The sequence below is a fragment of the Pinus tabuliformis genome, chromosome 7 (assembly GCF_031772625.1).
Source record: "Pinus tabuliformis cultivar Carrire ecotype Pingquan chromosome 7, CPIR1, whole genome shotgun sequence".
NCBI lineage: Eukaryota > Viridiplantae > Streptophyta > Pinopsida > Pinales > Pinaceae > Pinus > Pinus tabuliformis.
This window is the reverse complement of record NC_142293.1, coordinates 830,308,780-830,335,806: the sequence shown is the minus strand read 5'-3', so window position 1 is coordinate 830,335,806 and position 27,027 is coordinate 830,308,780. Positions and strand designations below refer to the sequence as shown.

Genomic DNA, 27,027 nt, shown 5'->3' with positions numbered 1-27,027 from the left:
ACTTTGCTTGGAGGTGTCTTCTTTGACTCTTATACATAAATATACATAATGTAGCATACCCTTAAGGTCTTCAACATAATTCTTTCGACTCTTTGACTCACCTATAACACTTTAACATGTGCTAGACCTACTTCAATGAGCAAGAAACTCATTGACATATATAATAAAAATAATATTTCTTTTCTTGAATAAATACAAATATCAAAAGTACATTTATGAAGACTGAAGCTAGTTACATTTCCTTCAACACATTCTGCTGCCACTATTTTGCTTCAGACTTTGCCTTGGATTTTGCCCGGAGATTTGGTCCTCAAATCTGTCATTGAACACGGGCTAAAGGGCCTAAATCTGCCCCTTAAATTTGTGCTTTTATTGAGTTCTGATCAAGCCAATGTTTTAAAACTCCGACTCCGACTCCGACTCCGACTCGGCCGAGGGTCGACTCCGACTCCGACTCGGTATCGACTCGGCCGGCTCAATTTCAATGACTCGGTCATTGTAAAAAATACATTAAATATTTATTTTTTATAAAAACAAATAATTTTAAAGATTTCCATTCATGTTTCCAAACACACAGCATTAGAATATAGATAGAAGACAACATATGATCAAAGTAAGCTCATGAATATATCCATTATATCAAAATGGCACCCAGTGCACTGTCCAATACATACACGATGTTGATATAGAGATCAAAACAAAAACACATAACCAAGGAGGCTATAAATGGCCTCTACAACAAAAGTCTGTGACCAGTACTACTGGCAACTGCGAGAGTTGCCAACATCATCTGGCTTAGTGTTACTTGGGAGCAGGAGCGAAAGTGGGGAGCGAGAGCGAAAACGGGAGTGGGAGTGACATTTTCAGAAGCTCCTGGTTTGGGTGCGAATCCCGGAGGATTTCGACAACCAATGTCACTAACATCAAGGTACATAGAGGGATTGGTGCTCTTGATTAAATACGAGTTCCATACCCTAATACATGACAAAATTCAATGGAAACATTACAATCCTCCAATCCTGAAATCCTGAAAAACTGATAAGTTTGCTGTATTTTGAATGAAATCTAAAATTCTACTTTCTCCATATGAAATCCAATGAGGCCAGAACCACTCTCAAACATCCTGAGTCATTTCATGGTAATGTTAAAAATTTAAGTAAAAGGATGAAAATGAAGATTAATGAGAATGTCACTTTTACTTTAAGAATTTAACATTACCATGAAATTTGAATAGCATATCAATACTAGGAGAGGGGAATGGACCCCAAATAGCACTTAACCAATTTAGAAAACATCTTGGAGTCCCCAACAATCAGCTAAATGTTAAAAAGTTAAAAAAAATTAGAAAAATCCCTGTTTTTTTGGGTGACTGGCCAGATTTAATGACTCGGCCGAGTAGATGTGGAAACGGCTGAGTTGGCCGAGTCAGCCATGACTCGGCCGAGTCATTGAATGACTCGGCCGAGTCATGGCTAACTCGGCCTCCCGAACCGTTTCCTCCACCGAGTCATATTTCTGGGCAATGAAACGGATCAACTCGGCCGTTTCCATTTCGAATCGGCCGAATTTTAAAACTATGGATCAAGCCTCAAATCTGTCCTTTAATTGCTGCATCAAGCTCCTATTTCTCTGCCTTCAAACAGGCCCTAATCAACCCTTACAATGACTCAAAATGCGGCCTAATTTGTCCTTCTTCTGCGGCCACAGTAACCCTCTTTCTGCTGCCAGAACAGGCCTAGACTTGGCCCCTAGCATGTGGCCTTCACTGGCCCAAACCCGGCCTCTTTCCTGCAGCATCAACAGACTTAACTCAACCTCTTTTTCTGCATCTACGACAAACCTAATTCAGCCTCTCTCTGCGGCCACCACAGGCTTAATTCGGCTTCTTCTCTGCGGCTAACACAGGCCTTATTCGGCTTTAATCACCTACGGGCAACACAGGCCTAATTTGGCCCTAATCTCCTGCCCTAGCTTGGCCTCAAGCTACCTTAGACAAGGCCTGAGATCAGGCAGAATTTTGCCTCAAAACAGGCTGAATTCTGCCTCACAAAAGGCCTCAGATCAGCCTCAGCAACTTGGTCCCAACCCAACGATTCACCACACAAAAAAGGATAAAATGAAAACCAAAAACACCATGTAATTTGGCCTCTGCTTCAGATCTTCAACTTGTTCCACGACCTCAGAATTTCAGAGTAATTCACATCAATAGATGGCTAATAATGATGCTTTTTTAGGGCATACGAGTGCCCTATTTATACTTGAAAAAGGGGGGCATAAAAGGAGGGCCGACCTGCATAAAAATTACCTCCATAATGAGGCCAACATGAACACTTTTTAAAATCATTTTCAAAAATAAAATCCTCCTTTTAGGGGCCGACTTGGTCAATGAAAAGGGTGAGAGGGAGGCTGCTTTTGCAATTGCTAAGACCTATCATATTTACCCAAAATTCAACATAAGCAACATTTATTTTTATGCCAAGTTTCGGGACCAATCATAGAGCTGCCTTTACCATTCATTTTGGGGCACCTTGACCAAGACATCAGGGCTCAAACTTTAAGAGGCCATATCTCCTCAACCATGAGGAGCCACATGGCGTACCACCTACCGCTAGAAATGACATGATGAGTACTATCAGATGATGATGGTCTAACATGCATTCTCATGATCATATGTCATAACAAGAGCAGGGAAAGTGGGGCTTCTTTTGGCTTCTGCTAGAGTTTACATCAATGACAATCAATTTTCAACACGGAAACCCTAGCGGACAAGTCGAACTGGTGAACTTGCTCCCTTTAAACGCAGAACCTGCTCTTGAAGATAAAAAAGTGCTTGGTCTTCAATCAGAGGTTAAGCTCTGATAGCATGTTAGTTGCCCTTAAAACCCAGTGACTGATTTGTCATTCTCTAAGCATGTGATCAGAAATATAATCTAAACTACTGTTCTCAGTTCTGAAACTTAAATTACAAATACATCGTTTTTTCTAACTATAGCATGCACACTAGAAATAATAAAGCTGAAGACAAACACATTCAACTCATAAGACACGAGATAGACCCAGGGAACCCCAACTCTAGGGAAAACTTACAAACTGTGTTTTTCTATTAGCTCAGGAAAATAATAATCTTCAGAAATTAATACAGCAAGGGAACATTTCCTTTCTATAGTAAATCCCTCTAAACAACTGAATCAAGCAAATCGAAACACCCTGTACACTTCTGCTACGGTACAACTGTGCAGTATGGCCTCTCTGCGTACTGGTGCATGCTGTATAGCCGTGCAGTATGACCTTTCTCTGGACGCACTAGCTCACTGTATGACCACACGAATTCTGGGCTGAGATATTGCTGTTTGGCCCTATCTTTGTATCCCTCTTGGTTGCTGTTCCTCCTTGTTGATGGATGGAACCCTAACTTCCTCTTGCTAATGTAACACAGACACTCTATGCCTTTCGAACTGCCCACTTCTGCACCCTATTTCCTCTTATAAATTCGATCCAGGCCCCACCATCACTCTCAATGGCTGGGATTAAATCTCTATGAAGGGCTGAGATCCTAAGTAACCGGATTCGTCCTAAACCCCTTACGAATCCCGAATCCAGCGAATCCGACACGATTCGGTCCGGATTCGTGTCCAAATCATATGACACGTCGTGTCCTTTTCCGACACGTCGAATCCGAGGTCGTGTCACGATTTTCAAAAGCGTGTCACGATTTTGGGAATCGTGTCCTGTTTCCAGGACTCGCTAAGCTCAGCGCGGGTATGAAAAGGGCGTGTTTGCTCATTAATATTTTCATTTGGCAAGTGATTTGTGCTGTTGCAGCAGGGAGTATAGCATTCAGCAAGGAGAATCGACCACCGGTCCACCAGGTAAGTGCATTTGCAGCATTTCTGATCTCACTGTTCAGTGTTTGTATCAATGACTGAACAATGACTTGACTTGGTAAAAGTTTAAAACCCGGTGTTCATATCCATTCAAACTACACATTGCCAAGAAGTGCGCTCATTATGTTTGATACCAGACTTCAGATAACTAACCTATGCGGCTATGCCTGAATTTTGAAAGTGAAAGGTTAATCCGGTGCCATGCTTTTGAAAGTTAACCTGCATGAAACATGCCAGACTGTTCTGAACCTGAATAGCTACCAATTTATAATAGTATGGACCCTGCGGTTGTTATGAATGGGGTCGATTTGTAATGAAATTCAAATAACTTTATATCTGGACAGTGGAATCTATTTAATTATGTGTATTCAAAAGACAAATCTGAAATCATTCATGGGGAAAAGAAATTGAAAAAAAAAAGGGAAGAGCAAAGTTGAAGCTATGGATTTGTATGATAATAAGAGCCTTGAATTTAAATTAGGCAATAAGTTTTAACTTTTGGCTTGCCTCTTCATAATCAATGCTTGGACTCTGAACGGTGAATACTAATAGTAATAAGTAATAAACCAAATTAAAGCACAGCCAACAGAAAATATATGAAGTAACCAGTTTTGCCAAATGTGGGAGTATTCTGCGACAACGAGTGATAATGGGGAACCCAGGTCCCAGCCATCAAATATACATAAAGAAATTAAGAATGTTTGGAACTGGCAGCCAATTCAAAAGTTATTTCACTAAATTTTTCAAAATCTTTTCATGGAACAGATTAGCAACATCAGTGTATTAAGGCCAACAAATCGCAAATATAAGTTACAGAAAAGATCCATAAACGTAATGATTATTCATGATGAAATGTCTCATTCTTTTGATGGAACTAACAAGAATTATCCATTTTTTAATATATATATATATATATTTTAAATATATATATATATATATATATATATATTTTAATAAAATAATATATAACGAATCCTAACGTGTCCTGTTCCGAGGGGTCAGCGTGTCCGAATCCGACACCACGAATCTCGAATCCTACGTGTCCCGAATCCCCGTGTCAGGTGACTTAGCTGAGATCTAATTATATGTTGACTTCGGCCTTTTTAATTTTTCGTAAATCCAACATTAGGAAATAGTTAATTAAATTAATAATTTGCTAAGTGGCTGTCTTGTGGGTCTCTCCGCTACTCTTGGTGCCTAGGCAAGCAGAACCCTTGCTTCTCTACTCTAATCAACATTTTGATATGACAGTAGTTGGTCTTACCTGCTTCATCTAGCTACTTCTAGATCAACTTATACAACTGCAGGTTGCAAAATTTAAAATATTCATTGGTAATGAGAACAAAAGCTTATCAGATTTCATTTGCATTTATACCTTTCATAATTATTTTGAACTTAATGTATATGTTTTTTTTCCTCCAATAATACAAACCCTTTGCATGCTAAATATAAATTTGAAGATCTGCTTTTTGACAAATAGTATTAAAATTGTTTTTGCAGCTGATATTTCCATATTTGGAGTTGGATTTAAAGTACTTTGACCTTGGACTTCCAAACCGAGATGCAACAAATGATAGAGTTACCGTCGAGAGTGCTGAAGCCACACTAAAGTAAGTTTAACAAGGGAAAATTATTGCTATTGCTGACCATGTATATTCTTTGATGTTTGAGTCATTAAGATCAAGTTACATCCTAATACAAACAATATAATAAGTGTCTAGACAGTTATATTTCTCTCATATGAAACGAATTTCCTCTTGAGACTCATGGAATGACATTTTCCAGTGCATCGGCAGTTAGACCAGAGTTACTCTTGTGTGCCTTGGGGCATTTTTTGGTTAACTTCAATAATTGTTGTCAGTGCATAACGTTTTATAATGCTGTTCTACTTGTAATTTTCTAATTTTCATTTAGCATGAGTGATATTGTTGACATTGTTTTAGTTGGGGATTTGTATGGTCACTGTGCAACAAGATTACAGTGGCTGGATGTTCCTGAAAGCTCAAACAAAGCATTAGATATGTGGTGACTTGATACTCAGTTTTTATGAGACCATCCAATATAACATGAGCTTTCAATAGTCAATCTTTGCTTCTTTTTCATTATCCGATTGCGTTGTCAGTCTCCACTTCATTGATTTCAACCAATGTTGTGAACATCGTGATCGGGAATAAATAAGTGAGGGGAAAAAATTGGAAAAAATCGGAAAAATCGGGTAAAAATCGGGAAACAATCGGTAAATACAAAAATATTCATTTTTTTTTTCAAAATTTTTAATATCTAAAGCATTTACAACATAAAATAAATGCATTGACACATAAATATGATAAAAGAACTAATATATAAGATGTGTAATATCATTTCTAATGCTACATCACACATAACAGTGAATCATGTCCTGAATAGTAAGTCTTGAGTCCCAACTTAGCCTCAAAATATCAACAAAAATTATAATAATGTATCTCATATCATGAGTCATAATGTCATATATAATGAAATGAACCAAATAACTAATACTATTGATTTCCTTTGCCCCTCTTGCGAGAAAATGCAATAGCTTTCCCTCTAGATGTAGATGGCGGTGGAGTTGGCAGTGGACTCTGCTGTGCTCTAGAAGCTGAAGAACTAGGAGCTATAGGAGGTAGACCACGTTCTCTACTGGTGACAGGGGTAGCCTGGGTAGGTGGTGTCACCTCCTCCTCTTGTTGCTCCTGCTCCTCTTCCTCTACCTCCTCCACTACCTCCTGCTCTAACCAATTAGCGACCGACTCCATGAGAAGCCTCTCGGCCTCAACCCTCCATGCAGCTGTGGTGTGAATCCCATGCAATGAGATGGCCTCCACATCAGGTGTCCTCTCAAGTTGCCTCACTCACAATCGAAGATTATAGTAGATGTAGACCATGTCATTAAGTCGCTGGGACTCCAATTATACAGGGGTCATAAATTAATAAATTATAAATAATAAATAGTAAAATAATAATTATAAAAAAAATTTAATTGGAAATTTGGAATATTTTAAGTTCTAATCTATTGCGCTTCTTGGTGTGTATTTTTTCAAATACACTTTAGTTGCGCTTGCATCCTAAGGAGCTACATGTTTCGCTGAGCACTCGAATGGCAAACCTTCGCAGATTGGGTACTTTGCCACCATATCTTTTCCACCATGCATCTACAACAAATAAGATAAACATAAGAAAACAATGAAATTTGAAAGTTGAAGCAAAGTATGAAGTTATAAACTTGAAGAGACAATGAAATTTGAAATAAACTAAAACATACCTGGAATTTAAGTCTACCTATCAACCACAACCATGTCAAAGCTAAATGTGCCACTTGCCATCTTGTATATCTCCATTTCTTTGGAGATTTCAGCACGTTCTGCTGAGATGGCACCATCCTCTGAACACAAGTGAAGAATCCATCCATGACTTCAATATCGGATAAGAAACCATAGGAGTAAGCAAATGCGGGGTTCAGGTAGATCCTTGCAACATGAATGGGACGATGGAGTGTATTGTTCCATCGCTCATCAATCACTTCCCATAGGAGGAGTTGTTTCTGAAACCCCTCATCCCCCTTATCATCATAGTAGGTCCGAATGGATTCTTTGGCCCTATCCATGGCTTCATACAAGTACCCCATTGCGGGCTTGTCTCCATCAACTAATCGAAGAACTTTTACCAAAAGTTCAGTAACGCTGCACACCTCATGCGCTCTCGCCCATAAGCTTTCCTAGTATGAAACTAATCTGCATATGGCTTCTCCCTCTGGTTTGTGGCTAAATGCCAAAGCACACCACTCATCTGAAAGAAACATTCTCTTCACATCCCACATAGAATTCAAGAGGGATTGAAGAGATATGAAACTGGTGACAAACCGTGTAATGGCAGGGCGCACCAACTCCTTGTTGTTGGTAAATTTTTTCTTCAAATGAAGTACAAATGCATGATTATATATAAATTTTGTAATGCTTTTTGATGAGTCAACAATATCCTTGACAAAAGGAATTTTTCCTATGTCCTCCAACATCAAATCAATGCAGTGTGCAGCACAAGGTGTCCAAAATAAGGTAGGATGCCTCTCCATAAGCATCTTGTCAGCAACAACATAATTGGTAGCATTGTCCGTTATGACTTGGACAAAGAATGGACACATCCAACAAATCACATAATAACCATGCATCTTTGATATGTGCAGATGCATCAACATATTTCATAAACATTGTTCTCTTAGGACAATTAACCAATAAGTTTATAAGGCTTCTACCTTTTTGATCGGTCCAACCATCTGACATCACAGTGCATCCTGTGTGTGCCCATGATGCCTTAAACTCCTCCAATCTCTTGGTGCACTCAACCTTTTCATTTTGAAGAATGCACCCTCTAAAGTTATCATAAGAAGGGACTTTGTACCCTGGGCCAACAACTGCAATAACATCAGCGGCGGACTGGAAAAATGGATTGTTCCTTGGAACGCTGAAAGGAATATCACTCCAAAGAAGAAACTTGCCCAACAACTTGTCAGCTTTTTCATTCTCATTTTTTTTAATAATTGAAGAGATAGATGGTTGTGAACGAAGTGTGTCTAGGAACAAAATATGATGAGGCATCTATAGGGTTGGTTGTAGATACTAATGCTGAAGTAGAACCAGTACCACTCTCATGTTCACCTCCCAATCCCGACACTCTACTCCCAGTCTCTACTAGTTGAGTTTTCAAAGCTGCCTTGGAAAATTTGGTTTGCTCTATTTCTTCCAATGATCTGAAAGCTCTTCGGATGGTTTTTGGATTTGTATTTGTGCAAGACCTTATCTCATGTCTAGGGATTTGTGCAAGGTGATACTTCAATCTGTATACCCCCCTGTCATATGATGCCCACATAACTTGCAAGTCAAGTTTGATCTGTCAAACTCTCCATCAGGTTCACCAAATTCCCATAGAGGGTCCAATTTCCTTGGCATGTTTGTAACTTTGTTGAACTCTTGAGTTTTAATGTAAGATGAAGTTTGAAGTTTGAAGTTGAACCTAGGGCACAAGAAGAATTGCAAGTTAAAAAAATAAAAATAAAATTTACATACAACATATTGAATTTTTGACAAAAAAAACCTCAACTCAATGCAACAATAATGGAAAAATACATATTCAAAGCCAAGCAAAAATGATGGAAAAAAAACTAGGGCACAAGAAGAAATTAAACTTATAAATCTAACAATTAAGTTTTTGCATTTTTTACCAAAATAAACCCTCTCCACCAGTGTTGCAGGGGAGCGCCCCCCCTCCCCCGATCCCGCTCCCAATCCGTGCTTCGGGTGGGAGCGACTCGAGAGCGGGTCGGGAGCGCGCTTCCTAAATTTTTTTTCGCTCCTTGCCTTTTCGGGAGCGTTTTTCCTTTTTTGCAATTTTTTTTTAGTAGTAATGTTCGAAATGAAATTTGTTTTGAAAGAAACAAATAATTTTTGAGTGGGGCAACTTAATGATCAAGTCTAGGCCCTAGTATTGATATGCTATTCATGGTAATGTTAAATTCTTAAAGTAAAAGTGACATTCTCCTTAATCTTCATTTTCATCATTTTACTTAAAATTTTAACATTACCATGAAATGACTCAGGATGTTTGAGAGTGGTTCCGACCTCATTGGATTTCATATGGAGAAAGTAGAATTTTAGATTTCATTCAAAATCTAGCAGACTTCTCAGTTTTTCAGGATTTCAGGATTGGGGGATTGCAATGTTCCATTGAATTTTGTCATGTATTAGGGTATGGAACTCGTATTTAATCAAGAGCACCAATCCCTCTATTTACCTTGATGTTAGTGACATTGGTTGTCGAACCCCTCTACATGACCCTCCCAAAAATGTATGCATCACTCAAACAAAATCTTGACTTGACATGCTATGCTTTTTCTATCTTATGTTAATACTTAGAGGGTGATATTAATGACAAAGATCCCTATACAGATACAGAGGTAATGACAAAGATACCTCTGGATGTTAATGCTTAGAGGGTGATATTAATGACAAAGATCCTGATTTTCCAACAAGACTAAAAAATTAGACATTTCTCGTGGTGGCAAGAGGCCCAAGCATAAGAAATAGATAATAGATTTACTTCTCTTTTCTAGTTTCTAGTAGCTTTTATAAATATTGACTCTTTCATATTTATTATGATATTTTTTCAGACAATATATGACAATTTAAGTTTGAAGTTGGCAATTATAACTCATTAGTAATGAATTATGAATATGATGCTTCATAAAAGTTGAAAGTTGTTTCATTTCATTTCATTTTATAACGTTTCATTTCATGTTAGATATTATTTGTTGTAATGGTTACACTTAGCTTCCAAGTACAACTTTGGTGATCAATGATGATAAATGTTATATATTGAATTTTGAAAGCTTGAAACTTTAAGATTGATGAATCATGAGACTCAATATGTTGTATGTTACTATGTTACTAACTTGTGGACGTGGTTGATGAAGATTATAACTTCTAGATAATTGTTGTTATATGGTTCAATCTATGTTTTTTTATGCTTTTTATATCTATTTCATTATTCTACATGTTTTTCTTGACATATATGTATCAAAATATAAAAAATATAAATATTATATAAAAAACGCTCCGGGATTTGCTCCCAAACCGGGAGCTTTTGAAAATGTCGTTCCCACTCCTGTTTTCGCTCCCACTCCCCGCTTTCGCTCCCGCTCCCAAGTAACACTGCTCTCCACTATATGCAACAAAAATGAAAAAAAAAAACACAATCAAATTCACTAAAAAATCATTGAAAATAAATGGGTTATAGAAACCCAAGGAAAAACAAGAAAAAAACAAAAAAAGTGCCAAATTTGATGCCCATACCTGGAAACCACGCTTTGCTGAAGAAACTTGGTCCAAACTTGAATTTTTCTTGCTTGGGATGCTAAATTCCTTCACTTTTCTCCTCTCTTGCCCTTGTAGATGACTTCCTCTCCTCAGCTCTTGCTCTTGCCCTTTGTCTGAAAAAAATGACAAAAAAAAACTCAAAATCGCACTTTAAAATTCGCTGTTTTTGCCTGTAACGATTTTTACAGCTCAGACCGCGATTTTTTGGAAAAAATCGTGATTTTTTGAAAATAAAAAATCGTTGAAAAAATCGGTGATTAAATTGGCGCGGTGAAAAAATCGTTTTTTTTTTTGAAAAAATCACGATGTTTGCAACACTGGATTCAACTATTTATGTCAATATACATGGTTTCCATACTCTATTTGGTTGTTCCTTTCATTTCATGAATGATTATGATTAGCTTGTTTCCTTCATTTTTCTATTGCCTTTATCCTTTTGCCAAATGCCCAAATCTCTTGGTTATAGGATGTGTTGCTTGTACATTTCCTTGATTGGGGTACAAAGTTTCATAATATAAGCCTATCATATGAAATATCAGGTTGAACACCTATTGTTCCTTGCTCCAATCATATGATTGATTCATGTTCTCAAAAAGGTGATAGGCACACTTATAGACCTAACCCTCTATAATTCCCTTATATTGACCACGTGTAGACATATATTTACCTAAGTATTGATGGGATTTTGCAGTCTGAGATATGAGATATCTTTTTTCGGAATTATCTATGTAGTGTAAGTCATTGATCTATGACCCATATCCGATGAATACTTGTTGCAACAAACCAATTTCTCATGGTTTTGAATAACGTACTTAATACTCATTGCATTGGGCATCTTCATAGGGATGAAGAAGTGGGATTGAGACTAGCAAAATTAATACAATAGCTTCAATCATCACCTCAGGGGCTTGCACTTGATAACCAAGATTTCTTGGGAGGTCACCCATCCCAAAACTCCTCTGGTTGAAGTGTTTGTAGCTGTGGAGTTCTCCCCACAATCAAACCCACTTAGCTTGCTACCCGATTTGAAAAACTTTAACAAGTGTTGTGACTTATGAACTATTCAACTAGAGTTCCCTAGCTTTTATATTTAAGGATGTTTTATTTACCTTTTGTCATAGGCCACTTTGAACACTATAAATAAGAAATTGGCTAGAGCCTTGTTGTTGCAAAATCCAGCAGGCCTAGTGCAAAGCACCACTGAGTGGAACTAGACCTTATGGAAGCAAGAGAAAGGGTTGCCATTGTCAGCTCAACAACCTTTCTCTTGCTTTTTAGTGGTGTTTAACCATAAGGGAGGCTTTCCCTAAATCACCAAAGGGGTATTCAATTACTATGGTTCGAGGTGATGGATATTAAGTTTAATAAATGGAATATGTATTGGTGGAGCCTAGAAAGCCCTAGAGATATTCTATGCCAATTTTCAAGTACTCCACTCCGAGACCCAAAGATGGCTGTTATAAGTTAGGGTTTTGCTGATTTGCAATGATAAGGTACACGTCATATAACAACTAAGGAAAAGGCCACTTGAGGATATTCAAAAAAAGGGGAACACCACCTTCCAGTAAACAAGAGGATTAAGGTTAATAATGGATTTTATGGTTGAGAAATATGCATAAATAGCAAATAGGGATGATGCCAGCCCTACAGAAGGAGTTTTAACAAGTCAACAATGCTATATTTTGCTTTTGTATAAGTTATTGATGCAATTCCTAACTTATGAGCCACGAACATCCAACACAATGTCATTTTCGTGCAAATTTCTGCCCTAAAACCCTAGCTGCTAATCTTAGACATATAGGAACAAGGGAAAGAGAGAGGATTTAATTAATTTTATGGAGATCAACACAATAATGATTAGTTCCTTATACTAAATGGGCTTAATGGAGTCTTTTAGGGCTAAATTCAACAAGACAATTTTGATGGAGTAAGAAGGGATGACTAGGGCATCCACTTTTAAAACCTTAACTATTTTCTTTGTGAGGGGAGAAATTAAGTATAAGGAATGCACAATCAGAGTTTCCTTATAAGATTCAAACAAAACAATTTTGCATGCTATAATGGAGCAAGATTTCAACATAGATTTAGCATTTAGTCATGGCATAAAATAGAAACCCTACTTCACAAATACAATATGCAAAATATAGAAGATAAAGCATGAAACTTACAAAATTCTCCAAAGAAGTACTTTCAATCGTAGAAAAACATCTCCATGCAAAATACCATCTCCAAGGGAATTCACTATATAGAAAAGTCACATCTTGCCCAAGTAGCAAAAAAGGACTAATTCACACTCTTTTGCTAGAGAAGAGTGATAAATGTGTGATGATGAAAATGGAATGAGGGAAGCCTCTATTTATATGAGGCTAGGCTTAACAACCCCTTATTCCATCTATTCACAATTAAAAGCCCTAATACAAGTTTATTTGAGTGTTCAACAAGTGAGAGGTTACAAGCCAACCTCATAATAGCTTAAAACATAAGAAATAATGCAAAAATAACCCACACATGTGGGAGAAACGTCGGCTCCACTATGATGTCATCCTCCGAAGGAGCTGAAAATGCCACAAGTAAGTGACAAATAGGATAATGAGTGCTCCATACTCCAAAATGTAGCTCAAAGTCCATGGGTATGCCTCCAAAAATGCCTCCAAGCCATGATGTTATAACCAAAGTGCCCCATGTCACCCTTTTAAGGGAGATAGGAGTAACATTGCATGAATCTTTTCAAATGTTGGGGCCCATTAGTGATGTGCAAGTCCTCCCCTCTCGTCTCAAGGATAACTGTCATCATCCAAGCTTCAGGTGTAATATAGTATGGAGATTTTACCCTAGGGTTTATTAATTAGCTAGTTTTTTTTTAAACAACTTTCTTTTCATTTCATAAATAAACAACTACTCTAGCATAAAATATATCCTCCTCCATTTTCCACGACCACAATGCAGTGCAACAAAACAATTTAACCAAATAAAGAAACAATATTCAATTAATTTGTTCCAATGTAAATTCCAATAGTTCCAACTATTTTTAGTCCAAAACCCAATGACTTCTAACAGATCCGAACTATGCTAGATTAATTTGATTTGATTAGAGAAAAGCTTATCTAACTTTTAGATCGAACCCTTCACTTGGTTACAAAGATCTGTTTGAGTTGCAGCTGAGTCAGGTATGAAATCGTGCACGTCCACTGCCAAAATTCCACAAAAATATTATCTCAATGCTTCCGCATCTGTTCCCAAGCTCTTCGGCACTGATTTGGTCCTTAGTAGAAGTCTCAGATCAACCAAGAGGAGCTCTTTCACTCCTCGATATCCTTAGAAAATCTCAAAAGGGATTGCTGACCACACAATCTTGCCCCTCGAGTTGACTCTTAATCCTTAGTTGAATTCGGCTTCCTACAAAGGGTTTCTATCTTCTTGTTAATTTATGGTATGTTCTATGCTTAGAGCAATTTACTTATTTTTCTTCTTATTAGCCACAGATTAGTAATCACATATACATAAAGTAAAGTGCAGATAGAACATTAAATGATCAACAGAAAACAAGCCAAGACAAGAGACACAAGATGTGGCGGCTAGCCAGGCACAAACCCCAATGCGGGGAAACCCTTTGATCAAATCTTCTTTTATCTTCAATAGTTCAGCAGAGAGAAATAACACAAAATCAGAATTTTGTAATTTTATATCAGCAACAGCAAACCCTAGATCAACAAAGTCAAACTTGGTCAAACGAGTGGAAATTGACCTCCAATATGTTTGGTCAATTTCTGGTCAGCTAACCCTTGAACAACCTGAAGAAACAACCCTTGAACAACCCTGAAAATGTAGTCAAACTGTAGTTGACTGAAGTCAACTTGCTGCCCCAAACTAGGGCAGTCAACACCGGTCAAACCAGAGGTCAGATCACCTCGGTTTTTGTGCCAAAATCTGCGGCTTGCCTAGGAGAGGCAGCCACACCAAATCCGCACTCCTAGATGGTCAATGCTTGGTCAACGCTGGTCAAAGAGATGACCTGCAGCCCCTGCGCCCTTCTTCCTGGGTCTGCCTTGCCCTACTGCGTCTTCTTTTCCAGCCACACGTGTGTGTGAGAGAGAGAAGATGAGTGATGAGATAAGTTACAAATGACTCAACCTCTCTTCTATTTATATGAAACGCTGGGCATGAGTGCCACACACTTAATTGCTGGCCGACCTTGACAATTTGTCGAGTAATTAGAAATAAATTCATATCTCCATAAATACTTGTCAGAATCGGATGATCTTTAGATCAATCCTACACCCCTCGACGAGAGGAATCTAGGAAAAATATCAACAGCCATAAATAAGGTCACCCACATGGAGTTTGGCCCTAGTTGCCAATTTTAACACTCCCTCTCAACTAGGGAGAACTCCATTGGCAATCCGTTTGACCGTCACTACTATTCCAGCCATCAAATGCACTGCCCTGCACAGCTGGTCTTGCTTTGCTCTGCTCGAACTATGAAGAAGAAGAAATGATCGAGGATGTATCATATCATCCTCCACTGACCCGAAGTCAGTCTCAGAGTGAGTCATAACACTCTCACTGATCCCAGATCAATGGAGGTAATCCTAGCATAGGGAGTACGGTAGATACAACGATGCTTCCATCGATAGTACTACTATGGTCCCTAACCTCATTTCCTTGCTCATTGATCAGATGAGAGGTACTTCCCATGAGTCCCACACTGCATGGGTAGGATGCCTCGACAAGAGTACTAATCATCGTGTCCACAGGAGAACGTATCATCCTGTCCAACAGATGCCACAGAGAAGTAATCATCCTGGCCCACAGGAGAACTAATCATCTTGTTCCACAGTCACCACGAAGAACTAATCATCCTGGCCCACAAGAGAACTAATCATCTTGTTCCACAGTTGCCACGGAGTGTCATAGAGGAAGGTTGAACCTTTCCCCTATACATAGTGCACCACTAGGGGATGGTGAATCGCCCTGTGGTCGCATGTCGCTCCAAGAAGTACCCCGTGCCCCCTTGGAGCTCTTAGAGCTCAATACATCATACTTGACCATCATAAGAGGGTCTCTGAACGACACCAAGTCTTTCTCGGAAAGTCAAGAATTTGACCTTTCTCGGGGGCTTTGTCAAAATGTCGGCGACCTGTTCATCTGTACTGATATGTTGGAGCCTTATTGCTCCCCGCTGCACCATATCTCGAATATAGTGGTACCTGATATCAATATGCTTGGAGCGATCATGGAATATGGGATTCTCTGATAAACGAATCCCGCTCTGGTTGTCACACAGGATCATGGTGGTATCCAATGTAAATCCAAACAGCTCACTGAAGAGCTTGTTGACCACTACTGGTCAACTGCCCATGCAGTCCACCTCCTTTCTGTTGGCAGAGAGGGGTAGCTCCTGAGCGACATGTCCGTGCCAGCCTACAATCATCGACAGCTTGATCATTTTTGTTGTAAACCCAGTCTGCATGTTTGAATTGTAAATAATCTAAGCAGATCAGAGTCATGTATGTAAAGTTGCCTAGGTGGACCTAACTTTCTAATGATGATCTGCGTCCCGGGAGGTTTTTAGTCTCACCGATCCATGGATCGGCAGAGTTTTCCTTCAAACCCGACCCCAAAGCCGGGATGCATTTTGTTATTAGGACTTTAGGAGAATCCTAGCGTGTTAATCTGCTAGATTATAGTTGTGTCGCAGAACTGGGTGGTTTATGAGGGTCTATGTTAAAGTGGGTTCGTTCCCTTAAGATGTAAATTGTAAAAGTCATGATGTAATGTGTCTTGAGGGTTGAGAAATGTTTAAATCCCCTCATGAGTCCTAGGTCCTAGGTCCTAGGGGATGTTTCCAACGGTTTGGTTCAAATGATCCATTTAGAAAATAAATAAAATATTAAAAAAAAAATAAAAATAAAAATAAATAAATAAAAAATAAAAAATAAAAAATAATAAAAAAATTCATAAAACAAAGCAAAAACCCTAAATAATAAAATAATAATATTTTTTGTGAACACATGCAAAATATCATTTTTAAATAAAATCGACGGATGAGATCAAGAGATGTCTTGATCCTCATCAACGGTCGAGATCAGTTCTACATGGATCACCCAAAACTAGCCGTTGGGATCATTTCCTTCTTATAGGGTCTTAGGGGGTCATTTTACAGTTTTATCTGATCTGTGAGTCTGTACTGAAAGCTCTCTTGTAATCTGATTTTCTGATTAATAAAAAGACTTTGGGGTTCAAACTGGCTGGTGTTACTCTCTGGAATTGCTGTGAGATTTTTGCTTTCCTGCATATTTCAGTTTTCGGCAGTTAAAATAGCTGGTTTTTCAGAGCATTGTGAGTACAGGTATCTTGCTCACGTGCTAGGGTTTGAATGTTGTAGGGTTTTCTGAAATAATGGCAGGTATCTCCATTATTTCTTGAAATCTAGCAGCATTTCTTGCCCTCTTTGCTGATGTTTGCTTGAGGTGTGCAGGAAAACTTTAGCTGAAGGGTATTTGTGGGCGTTTGGGGAAGTTTTGGGCTGAACCAGCCGACTCCCACAGGCTGTTCTGTGCAGAGCCCAGCTGATTGTGCCCTGGGTTAATCTTTTAAAGTTCATTTCATGTTTTACATTGAGAAATTTTCTTTCTGTTCACAGTAAAGTTCAAATTTTCTGATATTTCAAAAATATTACTGCAATCATGGTTAAATCTGGCTGTCTGGAGCTGTAAATTTCTGTAATCTTTGGTAAATTTTGAAGGGTTTTATTTTAATTTTTTTTTTTTTTTTTTTTTTTTTTTTTTTTTTTTTGCATATATCTGCGGGCTTTATTTGTCTATCTTGCAGGCTACCAGATAAGAACCAGAGAAGGAAATTTTGCAAGATTCTTATCTCAGTGATTTAAGGGTTTCTAGAGCGAAAGAAATTGAAATTTTTTTTGTGCTCCTCAATTGTCGAAAACTTTTTCATAAGGAGATCTAGCCATCCTGCAATTGCTGCCTAATTTCCTTGGGTTAGCAGACAAAATCATGCCAGGTCTCCTTCCACGAGAACAAGCAGTGGCTTCAGCGTAAAATACATTGATCTACGTACGGCATCAAGGTTTCATTAGCGGTAACAGCTGAGTCAAATTTTTCTTTGAATCATATTCTGGTTCTGCATCTTCTATCTTTGTATCTGAGTTAAGGCGTATACATTTGAGAGGCTTTGTGTAGCATCGTATTTTCCTTGGCCTGTGCTTGATCTTTTTGTGTGAGCCAGGGTCACAATCAATTCGTGAAAGCTGCAGATCACCCTCAGGTTGCAGCACGTTTAAAATTTAATGGGTCAGATATAAAGCGTCCAAGTATCTGCCATTTCCAGACCAAGCACGTGACCAACATTTCATCGATTATTAGATCTCTGCGTTGGCGTCCAGGTAAGCTTCAAACGACTGCTGTTTTCTCCCATCGCATTGGAATCCTGTTCGCATTTAGATGTGGCCCCTTTCAGGATTACGGCTCAGTGTTTCATTTTCGGATTTTTTCTGAATACCTCAGCACTTTGACATTCGGTTCTTTCTTTGCTGCTATTTAGCTCCTCAATCTCTGGCCTTGCTGCCTCCATTTGTCTGTCAAGCGTGTGTGTTAATCCTGTAGCCGCGTCGATTGTGGGTCAAACCCGTCCATAGCTCAGCCCCTCGATTCGCCCTCATATGGTCACGCAAACCCCTTTTACCTCCTGCTGGTTCGACTATCGTCCCAATACCTGCGTTTTTATTTTGCTGGGCGTAGTCATTACGTGGTCACGTATACCAGTTTCGACCCACGATTTGGGCTTTGGAAATATTGTTGATAAAGTCCCATTTAAATTTTCATTTTGTTTTTTAACTTATGGTTAGTTTAGATTGCCGTATAGTCTTTAATTATTTCCTTTGGTTTAGTTTAGCATAGTTTCATTTGTTTCTTTAGGATTGTAAATTTTAAATGTAACGTATGCCATTTGGTTTAGGTTTTAATTGTTAAAGTTTCTTTCTAGGATTTAGTTTGATTTAAATTTGTTAGATTTAGGTTATTAACTTATTTACTTGTTAGATTTTAAATAGTTTTTGTTACATAGATTTTAGTTCTTTCAGGATTTAATGTTTAGATTTTAATTTTTTTATGTAGTTGCATTTAAATTAAAAAAAAAAAAAAAAAAAAGGAAAGGAAGAGAAGATTTTAGATTTAGTTTTATAGTTTAGTTTTAGATAGATTTTTTTTAAATTTTCTTTTTTAAAAAAAAAAAAAAATATAAAAAAATTTGAAAAGCATAATTTTTTTTTTTCTTGTGGAGAATTACTTTTACCACCTTCAGTGCTTATCACTGCATATCTTTCACGCTGAGATCTGAGCACAAAATAGATATCTGGTTTCACTATTGTTTAAAGCAATTTATCTCTCTTAGCTTATCGGATATTGTTATTCGAGGAACTTTGTGGCTTTTACTGGACATCCAAAGCATTGTTCTGATCATTTGAGGATAGGTGATTGTTGTTTATGATTTATGCTCTTATATCGCCTAGGAAGTAATCATTTAGGCACCAATCTAACAAGGCACTGGTCTATCAAATCAATAAAACCATTATCGTGCATCTCGTCTCCCAGCCCAACTGTTTGGCAGTTGGCCTCCATCACCTCACAGGGTCTACCCCCCTTAGCCGCGGGAGACAGGCTTAAACGGAGAGACCGGGGATCAGAGTGACACCCCCCTGGTCTGAGCGTTGTCGTGTCAATCCGCGCGACAACATTTTTTGGCGCCGTTGTCGGGGATAGAGTTTTTCTGTCCTTGGTCCTTGTTTTTCAAGCTTTTCCGTGCTTAGCTTCTTGTTCAAGTGGCGACTCCACTTCCTATATTATCTGCAAGAGTGTACACTAGAAGACATCCGAGCAGTCTGTGCAATCCTACTCCTGATCCTGAAAAGGTTTATAGGGTGCGATCACACAAACTCGCCTCTCGTACACTTCTTGGAAATCTTGGACAAGAAGCCCTCTCCGATATTCATTTGCTCTTTAAAAGTCAAGTTAAGCGCAGCACCATGAGTCTGTTTGCCCCTTGTGATTTTTCCAACATTCCTGGAGCCCCCAATGATATTCCATCTGTTGGGATAGACAAATTGCCTAGCTTTCATGGAGATAATGCCATTACTGTTAATTCCCATTTGCGTGATTTCAACATATGGATGGCTAAGTATGCTAGATCTCCTGATTTTGATCATGAAGATGTCAGGATGACCCTTTTTATCTTGACTCTAGGAGGTGATGCTCATGACTGGTATACAGAAAAACCTCCTAATTCTTTTGACTCTCTACAATCACTCATTAATTCATTTAGAGAAAAATTTGGAGATAAGAGAGAGGGAAGACATCTTGTAAGAGCTCTTACTCTGATGAAAAAGAGAGAAGACGAAACTGTTGAAGAATTTAATAGAAGGTTTAATAGTATTATTAGAGAATTACCTCAAGATTATAAACCTTCAGATAAAACTCTCCAAGATTTTTATATCGATGCCTTTGGTCCTGAACCATCTTATGAGTTAAGGCGTGCTAAACTTACTGATTATCGAGATTGCCAAGCCTTAGCTGTAGAACTTGAAAAGGACAAGGCAGCTTCTGGGAAGTCTGAAATCCCAGGCTTTGATAGGGCTGCTACGAAACTAAAGGAACCTAAGGGAAAAGCAGCCCAGGAGCCAGAAAATGAGCTTGTTCTTAAATTGCTTCAAAAAATTGAAACTATGGAAATCAATCATAACAAGGAGATAAACACTTTGCAGAATAGGTTAATTCAAATGGAAAGAGCGCAACCGCAAAATTTTCAGCCTCGAAATAATAATAACAGAAATAGTAACTGGCAAAGAAAGGGTCAATCTAGTGAGCAGAGGCCCCCTAATCCGCTTACCAATCTGGTGGATGATGCTCCTCCTTACTGTCGTGCTTGTGCTGATTTTCACGAAGAATCCTCTTGTCTCATTATCAGAAGACTTTTCGATAATGGAATGTTTGGGACAGGTGAGCAAATAAATGTGGTAGGGAGCAAGTTTCCTTTGCCCATGAATGATTGGATAGAGGTTAAAGAAAGAAGCTATGATGTTGTGAATCCTAAATCTGCTTTTAGTATAAATAACCTTGAAAACGAAGATGACATTTTGGCCAGGTTATATGGTGAGAAACCCTCTCCTGAGAAAATTCTTGAAATTGCTAGAGATAAGGGTTTAACGTACCAGAGAAGGGATAAAGATCAGAGCAGGGATCAAATTCCTCCTCGAACTTTAAACCCTGGTATAAACTCTGGGATAGATGTCGACTTGGGGAGTTGGTTTAACAATGCTAAAATCTGGGTTCCCGTGTCTGAGATCGCTAAGATCCCTTCCCAAAGAGACAAATTACTAAAAGCAATTCAGGGTCCTCAAGTCAATGCTTCTCAACAGAAGATTCGTGAGGTTGACTATCAGGATGCTCCTATTTACCTGCAAAGCGTAGATGCTGATAACAAGGATCATCAACCCTTCTTTATCACCTTGTTAGTCAATGGGTATAAATTGAATAACTGCATGTTGGATTCGGGTGCATCTGCTTGTGTTATGACTAAAAGGGTTATGGAACAGCTTAACTTAAGAGTTTCCAGACCCTACTATAATATATGTGCCATGGATTCTAAGAAAATCGAAGTACATGGTTTAATCAAGGATTTACAAGTTCATCTTTCGGTTTATCCAGACATCATGGTTGTTATGGATATTGTTGTTGTTGATGTACCTGATGCTTGGGGTATGCTGTTGTCTAGGAAGTGGGCCTCTGATCTAGGGGGAAGCATTCAGATGAATTGGTCATATGCTATGATTCCTTCTCCTAGCGGTGACGGTTTCGTTAGACTAAATAGAGAGTCTGAGAGGAAATTTCATGTTGAAAATCCTAAAAAGCCTCATAACGAAATAATTAGAGAGCAATCTGACATCGGGAACTATGCTATCCTGTCTAACTTCATAACTCCTCCCGACGAAAAGGTCAAAAGTCTTAAAGATGAAGTCTGGTATATGTATTTCGATGGTGCGTTCTCTAGTCATGGTAAGGGTGCTGGAATTGTGCTTAAGTCTCCCCTTGGTCACGTATTCAAGTTTGCTTATCGTCTAGAATTTGAAGCAACCAACAATGTCGCTGAGTATGAAGCCATATTGTTGGGCCTTGAATTGGCCAAAGCCTTGAAGATTAAGTTGCTTAGCATAAAGGGGGATTTCGATCTGGTTATCATGCAGCTTAAGAACAAATTCACATGTAGAAATCAGAGATTAAGAAACTATCGGAATGCTGTGTGGGATACTATGGAGCACTTCGATGCCCTTAACCTTGAAGCAATTCCTAGAGAACTAAATAGTTCGGCAGATGAACTTGCCGTAGCTGCTACCACTTTCCAGTTGTCTGATGAGTTAATTAACGATAAAATTAAAATGGAGGTAATATTCAGACCATCTGTCCCAGACAACTCAGAGCATTGGCAAGTTTTTAATGATGAAAAGCAAGTCGTTTGTTTTCTCAATAGTTTAGACGAGTTTGAGGATTTCCGGTTAGTTTTTGACGAGGATGGATCTTTAGATCATAGACATATCATAAATCCCACCCCCAGAAATGTGGTTGCCTTAGAGCAACATTTTGATCGGCATGATGCCACGAAGCTGAGAGAAGAAAACAAGATGGACCCAGGTGAGTACCTTGAAGTCAACATTGGCACTTCTGAAAATCCGAAAATAGTTAAAATCGGTAAAGGTACTAGTTTGGAGGAAAGGAAAAAGTTAACCGATTTACTTCGCGAATATCGAGATGTTTTAGCTTTTTCCTATGATGAATTGAAGGGCTATAGGGAGGATATTATGGAGCATACTATCCCATTAAAGGACGAAAATGCTAGACCCTTCCGGCAGAAGCTTAGGCAGATCAATCCTAAGTTAGCCCCCCTGGTCCAGAAAGAGCTTACGAAAATGCTTGCAGCAGGGATCATCGCTCAAACTAGGCATTCGACATGGTGTTCGAATTTAGTGATTGTCAGGAAAAAGAATGGTACAATAAGACTCTGTGTCGATTTTAGAAACCTTAATCTAGCATGCAAAAAGGATAATTACCCTTTGCCAAAAATGGAAACTTTGTTGCAAAGAGTAACTGGGTCTGGAATGATGTCATTGCTAGACGGTTTTTCTGGGTATAATCAAGTTTGGGTTAAAAAGGAAGATCGACACAAGACCACATTCACAACACCATGGGGCACTTTTGAATACATCAGAATGCCATTTGGGTTAACAAATGCTGGGGCTACTTTCCAGAGGGCCATGGATTATGCCTTCAAAGGGTTAATCGGGAAAATCATCGAAATTTACCAAGACGATCTTACTGTTTTCTCTAAAGATGGTATCAGCCATATAGATCATCTTAGGAAGGTTTTCGATAGATGCAGAGAATATGGAATTTCTTTGAATCCGGCTAAATCTGTCTTTGGGGTAACTGAAGGGAAACTTCTGGGTCATATCATTTCTAAGGAAGGAGTCAAGGTCGATCCTGAACGAGTTGAAGCAATTCAAAAGATTCCTCTCCCGCATAACCTCAAGTCCCTTCAGTCTTTCCTTGGAAAGATAAATTTTATTAGAAGATTTATCCCGAATTATGCGGAAATAGCTAAGCCCATTCAAAGTCTTCTGAAGAAAGATGTGAAATTTGTCTGGCAGGAAGAGGGCAAAAGGGCTTTCCAAGAAATCAAGTCTGCTATCGCAAAAGCCCCTGTCCTTGTTAGTCCTGATTACTCCAAAGATTTCATGATTTTTTCTTTCGCTTTTGAGGATACCATTGCTGGTGTCTTGCTTCAAAAGAATAAAGATGGTCATGAGCAGCCTATCGCTTTCATGAGTAGAGCACTTCAAAACTCCGAATTGAAGTACAATACCATGGAAAAGCAGGCTTATGCCCTGGTCAAGTCTCTTAAGCATTTTAAAACTTATGTGGGTTATTCTAAGATCATCGCTTTCGTCCCACATTCTGCTGTTAAAGACATATTAACTCAAACTGATTGCTTAGGGACTCGTGCTAGGTGGGTAATCAAGATACAGGAGTATGATTTAGAAATTAGACCCACTAAACTGATCAAAGGCCAAGGTCTAGCTCAAATGTTAGCTGAAAGTAATGAAAGGACTCTTGGTTTGTTCTGCCTTGACGATCTTTCTTCACCAGAATTAAGAAGGTTAGCTGAGCATGAATGGTATAAGGACATAGTTTACTACTTGACAAACCTTGCATGTCCTAACCACTTAGTCGCTCATAAGAAAAGGGCTCTTAGACTAAAAGCCACTAAGTACTGCCTTATGAAGGATGGCCTTGGATGGAGAAATCCAGAGGGCATAGTGCTTAGGTGTGTTGACGATGTTGAGTCCAAAAGATTAATCTCCGAATTTCATTCAGGATTTTGTGGTGGTCATTATGCTGCTAGAACTACTGCCCACAAAATCCTGAGAGCTGGCTATTATTGGCCTTCGATTTTTTCTGATGTGCACAAGTATGTTAGAACGTGTCAAGCCTGTCAACTGTTCACTGGGAAACAAAAGCTTGCTGCCCTTCCTCTACAACCTGTTATTGTAGAGGCACCTTTTCAGCATTGGGGTCTGGACTTCATAGGGAAGTTCCATGAAAATTCTAGCAATGGCTACTCTTGGATTTTGACTGCTACTGATTATTTCACTAAATGGGTCGAAGCCATTCCTGCTAAGAATGCCACTGAAAAGGTGATTATGGATTTCATTGAGAATAATATCATTACTAGATTTGGTGTCCCCGCTAAGATCACTACTGACAATGCCAAGGCCTTCAGTTCTTCAGAGTTTACATCTTTTTGTTTCAAATATGGTATTGTCTTATCTCATTCGTCGAATTATTATCCTCAGGGTAATGGTTTGGCTGAATCAAGTAATAAAAATCTCATAACCATTATCAAGAAAATAGTAGGAGATAACAAGAAGTCTTGGGACAGCGAAATCAAGTATGCTTTGTGGGCAGACAGAATTACTAAGAAGAAATCTACTGGTAAATCTCCCTTTGAATTGGTTTATGGCTTTGATGTTACCTTACCTGTGCACCTAAAATTGCCAGCCTATCAGCTTCTCCAAAATTTTTCCACTGATAAAGATGTTGTTCAGAATAGGATAGATCAGATTGTGGAATTAGATGAGACTCGTCGGACGGCTTTCGAAACTATATGTAAAAATCAATCTAATATTAAGAAAAGCTTTGATAAATGCTCTAGATCTAGATCTTTGCAGGTTGGAGATATGGTTTTACTTTGGGATCGCAAAAATGAAAAACCAGGAAAGCATAAGAAGTTTGACAGCTTGTGGCTGGGACCGTACATCATTAGAGATATAGCTGGACCAAACTCATTCCACTTGAGTAGATTGGATGGTGAACCACTTCATCTACCAGCGAACGGCCAAATGCTCAAGCTGTTCTTCAGAGATGATATCTGATGCCATGGGGCATCTTTTGTATTGTATTTCTATCCCTACTCCTTGTCTTTTCAGCATTTTATTTCTGTTTTTAGGATTAGATTTACTTTTCATGTTATTAGTTAGTCAATAAATGAAGAGCTTTTATCTTTCCTGTGCTTAATGTATATGATGATTTTGGAATGGACGCTACTTATTTTTATTTGTGTGTTGTATGGATGCAGATTCTGGATTCTCACATTCCTACCAGTGCAGCAACGTGTCCCCAAGTAGAGCCAGATGTTGACCACTACTGGTCAACTGCCCATGCAGTCCACCTCCTTTCTGTTGGCAGAGAGGGGTAGCTCCTGAGCGACATGTCCGTGCCAGCCTACAGTCATCGACAACTTGATCATTTTTGTTGTAAACCCAGTCTGCATGTTTGAATTGTAAATAATCTAAGCAGATCAGAGTCATGTATGTAAAGTTGCCTAGGTGGACCTAACTTTCTAATGATGATCTGCGTCCCGGGAGGTTTTTAGTCTCACCGATCCATGGATCGGCAGAGTTTTCCTTCAAACCCGACCCCAAAGCCGGGATGCATTTTGTTAGTAGGACTTTAGGAGAATCCTAGCGTGTTAATCTGCTAGATTATAGTTGTGTCGCAGAACTGTGTGGTTTATGAGGGTCTATGTTAAAGTGGGTTCGTCCCCTTAAGATGTAAATTGTAAAAGTCATGATGTAATGTGTCTTGAGGGTTGAGAAATGTTTAAATCCCCTCATGAGTCCTAGGTCCTAGGTCCTAGGGGATGTTTCCAACGGTTTGGTTCAAATGATCCATTTAGAAAATAAATAAAATATTAAAATAAAATTAAAAAAATAAAAAAAATAAAAAATAAAAAATAAAAAATAAAAAATAAAAAATAAAAAATAATAAAAAAATTCATAAAACAAAGCAAAAACCCTAAATAATAAAATAATAATATTTTTTGTGAACACATGCAAAATATCATTTTTAAATAAAATCGACGGATGAGATCAAGAGATGTCTTGATCCTCATCAACGGTCGAGATCAGTTCTACATGGATCACCCAAAACTAGCCGTTGGGATCATTTCCTTCTTATAGGGTCTTAGGGGGTCATTTTACAGTTTTATCTGATCTGTGAGTCTGTACTGAAAGCTCTCTTGTAATCTGATTTTCTGATTAATAAAAAGACTTTGGGGTTCAAACTGGCTGGTGTTACTCTCTGGAATTGCTGTGAGATTTTTGCTTTTTTGCATATTTCAGTTTTCAGCAGTTAAAATAGCTGGTTTTTCAGAGCATTGTGAGTACAGGTATCTTGCTCACGTGCTAGGGTTTGAATGTTGTAGGGTTTTCTGAAATAATGGCAGGTATCTCCATTATTTCTTGAAATCTAGCAGCATTTCTTGCCCTCTTTGCTGATGTTTGCTTGAGGTGTGCAGGAAAACTTTAGCTGAAGGGTATTTGTGGGCGTTTGGGGAAGTTTTGGGCTGAACCAGCCGACTCCCACAGGCTGTTCTGTGCAGAGCCCAGCTGATTGTGCCCTGGGTTAATCTTTGAAAGTTCATTTCATGTTTTACATTGAGAAATTTTCTTTCTGTTCACAGTAAAATTCAAATTTTCTGATATTTCAAAAATATTACTGCAATCATGGTTAAATCTGGCTGTCTGGAGCTGTAAATTTCTGTAATCTTTGGTAAATTTTGAAGGGTTTTACTTAAATTTTTTTTTTTTTTTTTTTTGCATATATCTGCGGGCTTTATTTGTCTATCTTGCAGGC

General features: G+C 38.5%; 1 protein-coding gene across 3 annotated transcripts in view; it reads left to right on the top strand.

Moving 5' to 3' along the window:
- LOC149250186 (isocitrate dehydrogenase [NADP]-like) overlaps positions 1 to 27,027 on the top strand; it is a 329,935-nt gene that overhangs the window by 31,708 nt on the left and 271,200 nt on the right. For all 3 annotated transcript variants that reach the window (XR_016266814.1, XR_016266813.1, XM_089458932.1), the window contains exon 3: positions 5,385 to 5,494. Coding sequence is in view for 1 of the 3 variants with exons in the window: in XM_089458932.1 (XP_089315058.1) it covers positions 5,385 to 5,494 (110 nt within the window). In the remaining 2 variants the exon portion in view is untranslated. The remainder of the gene's footprint in view (positions 1 to 5,384; positions 5,495 to 27,027) is intronic.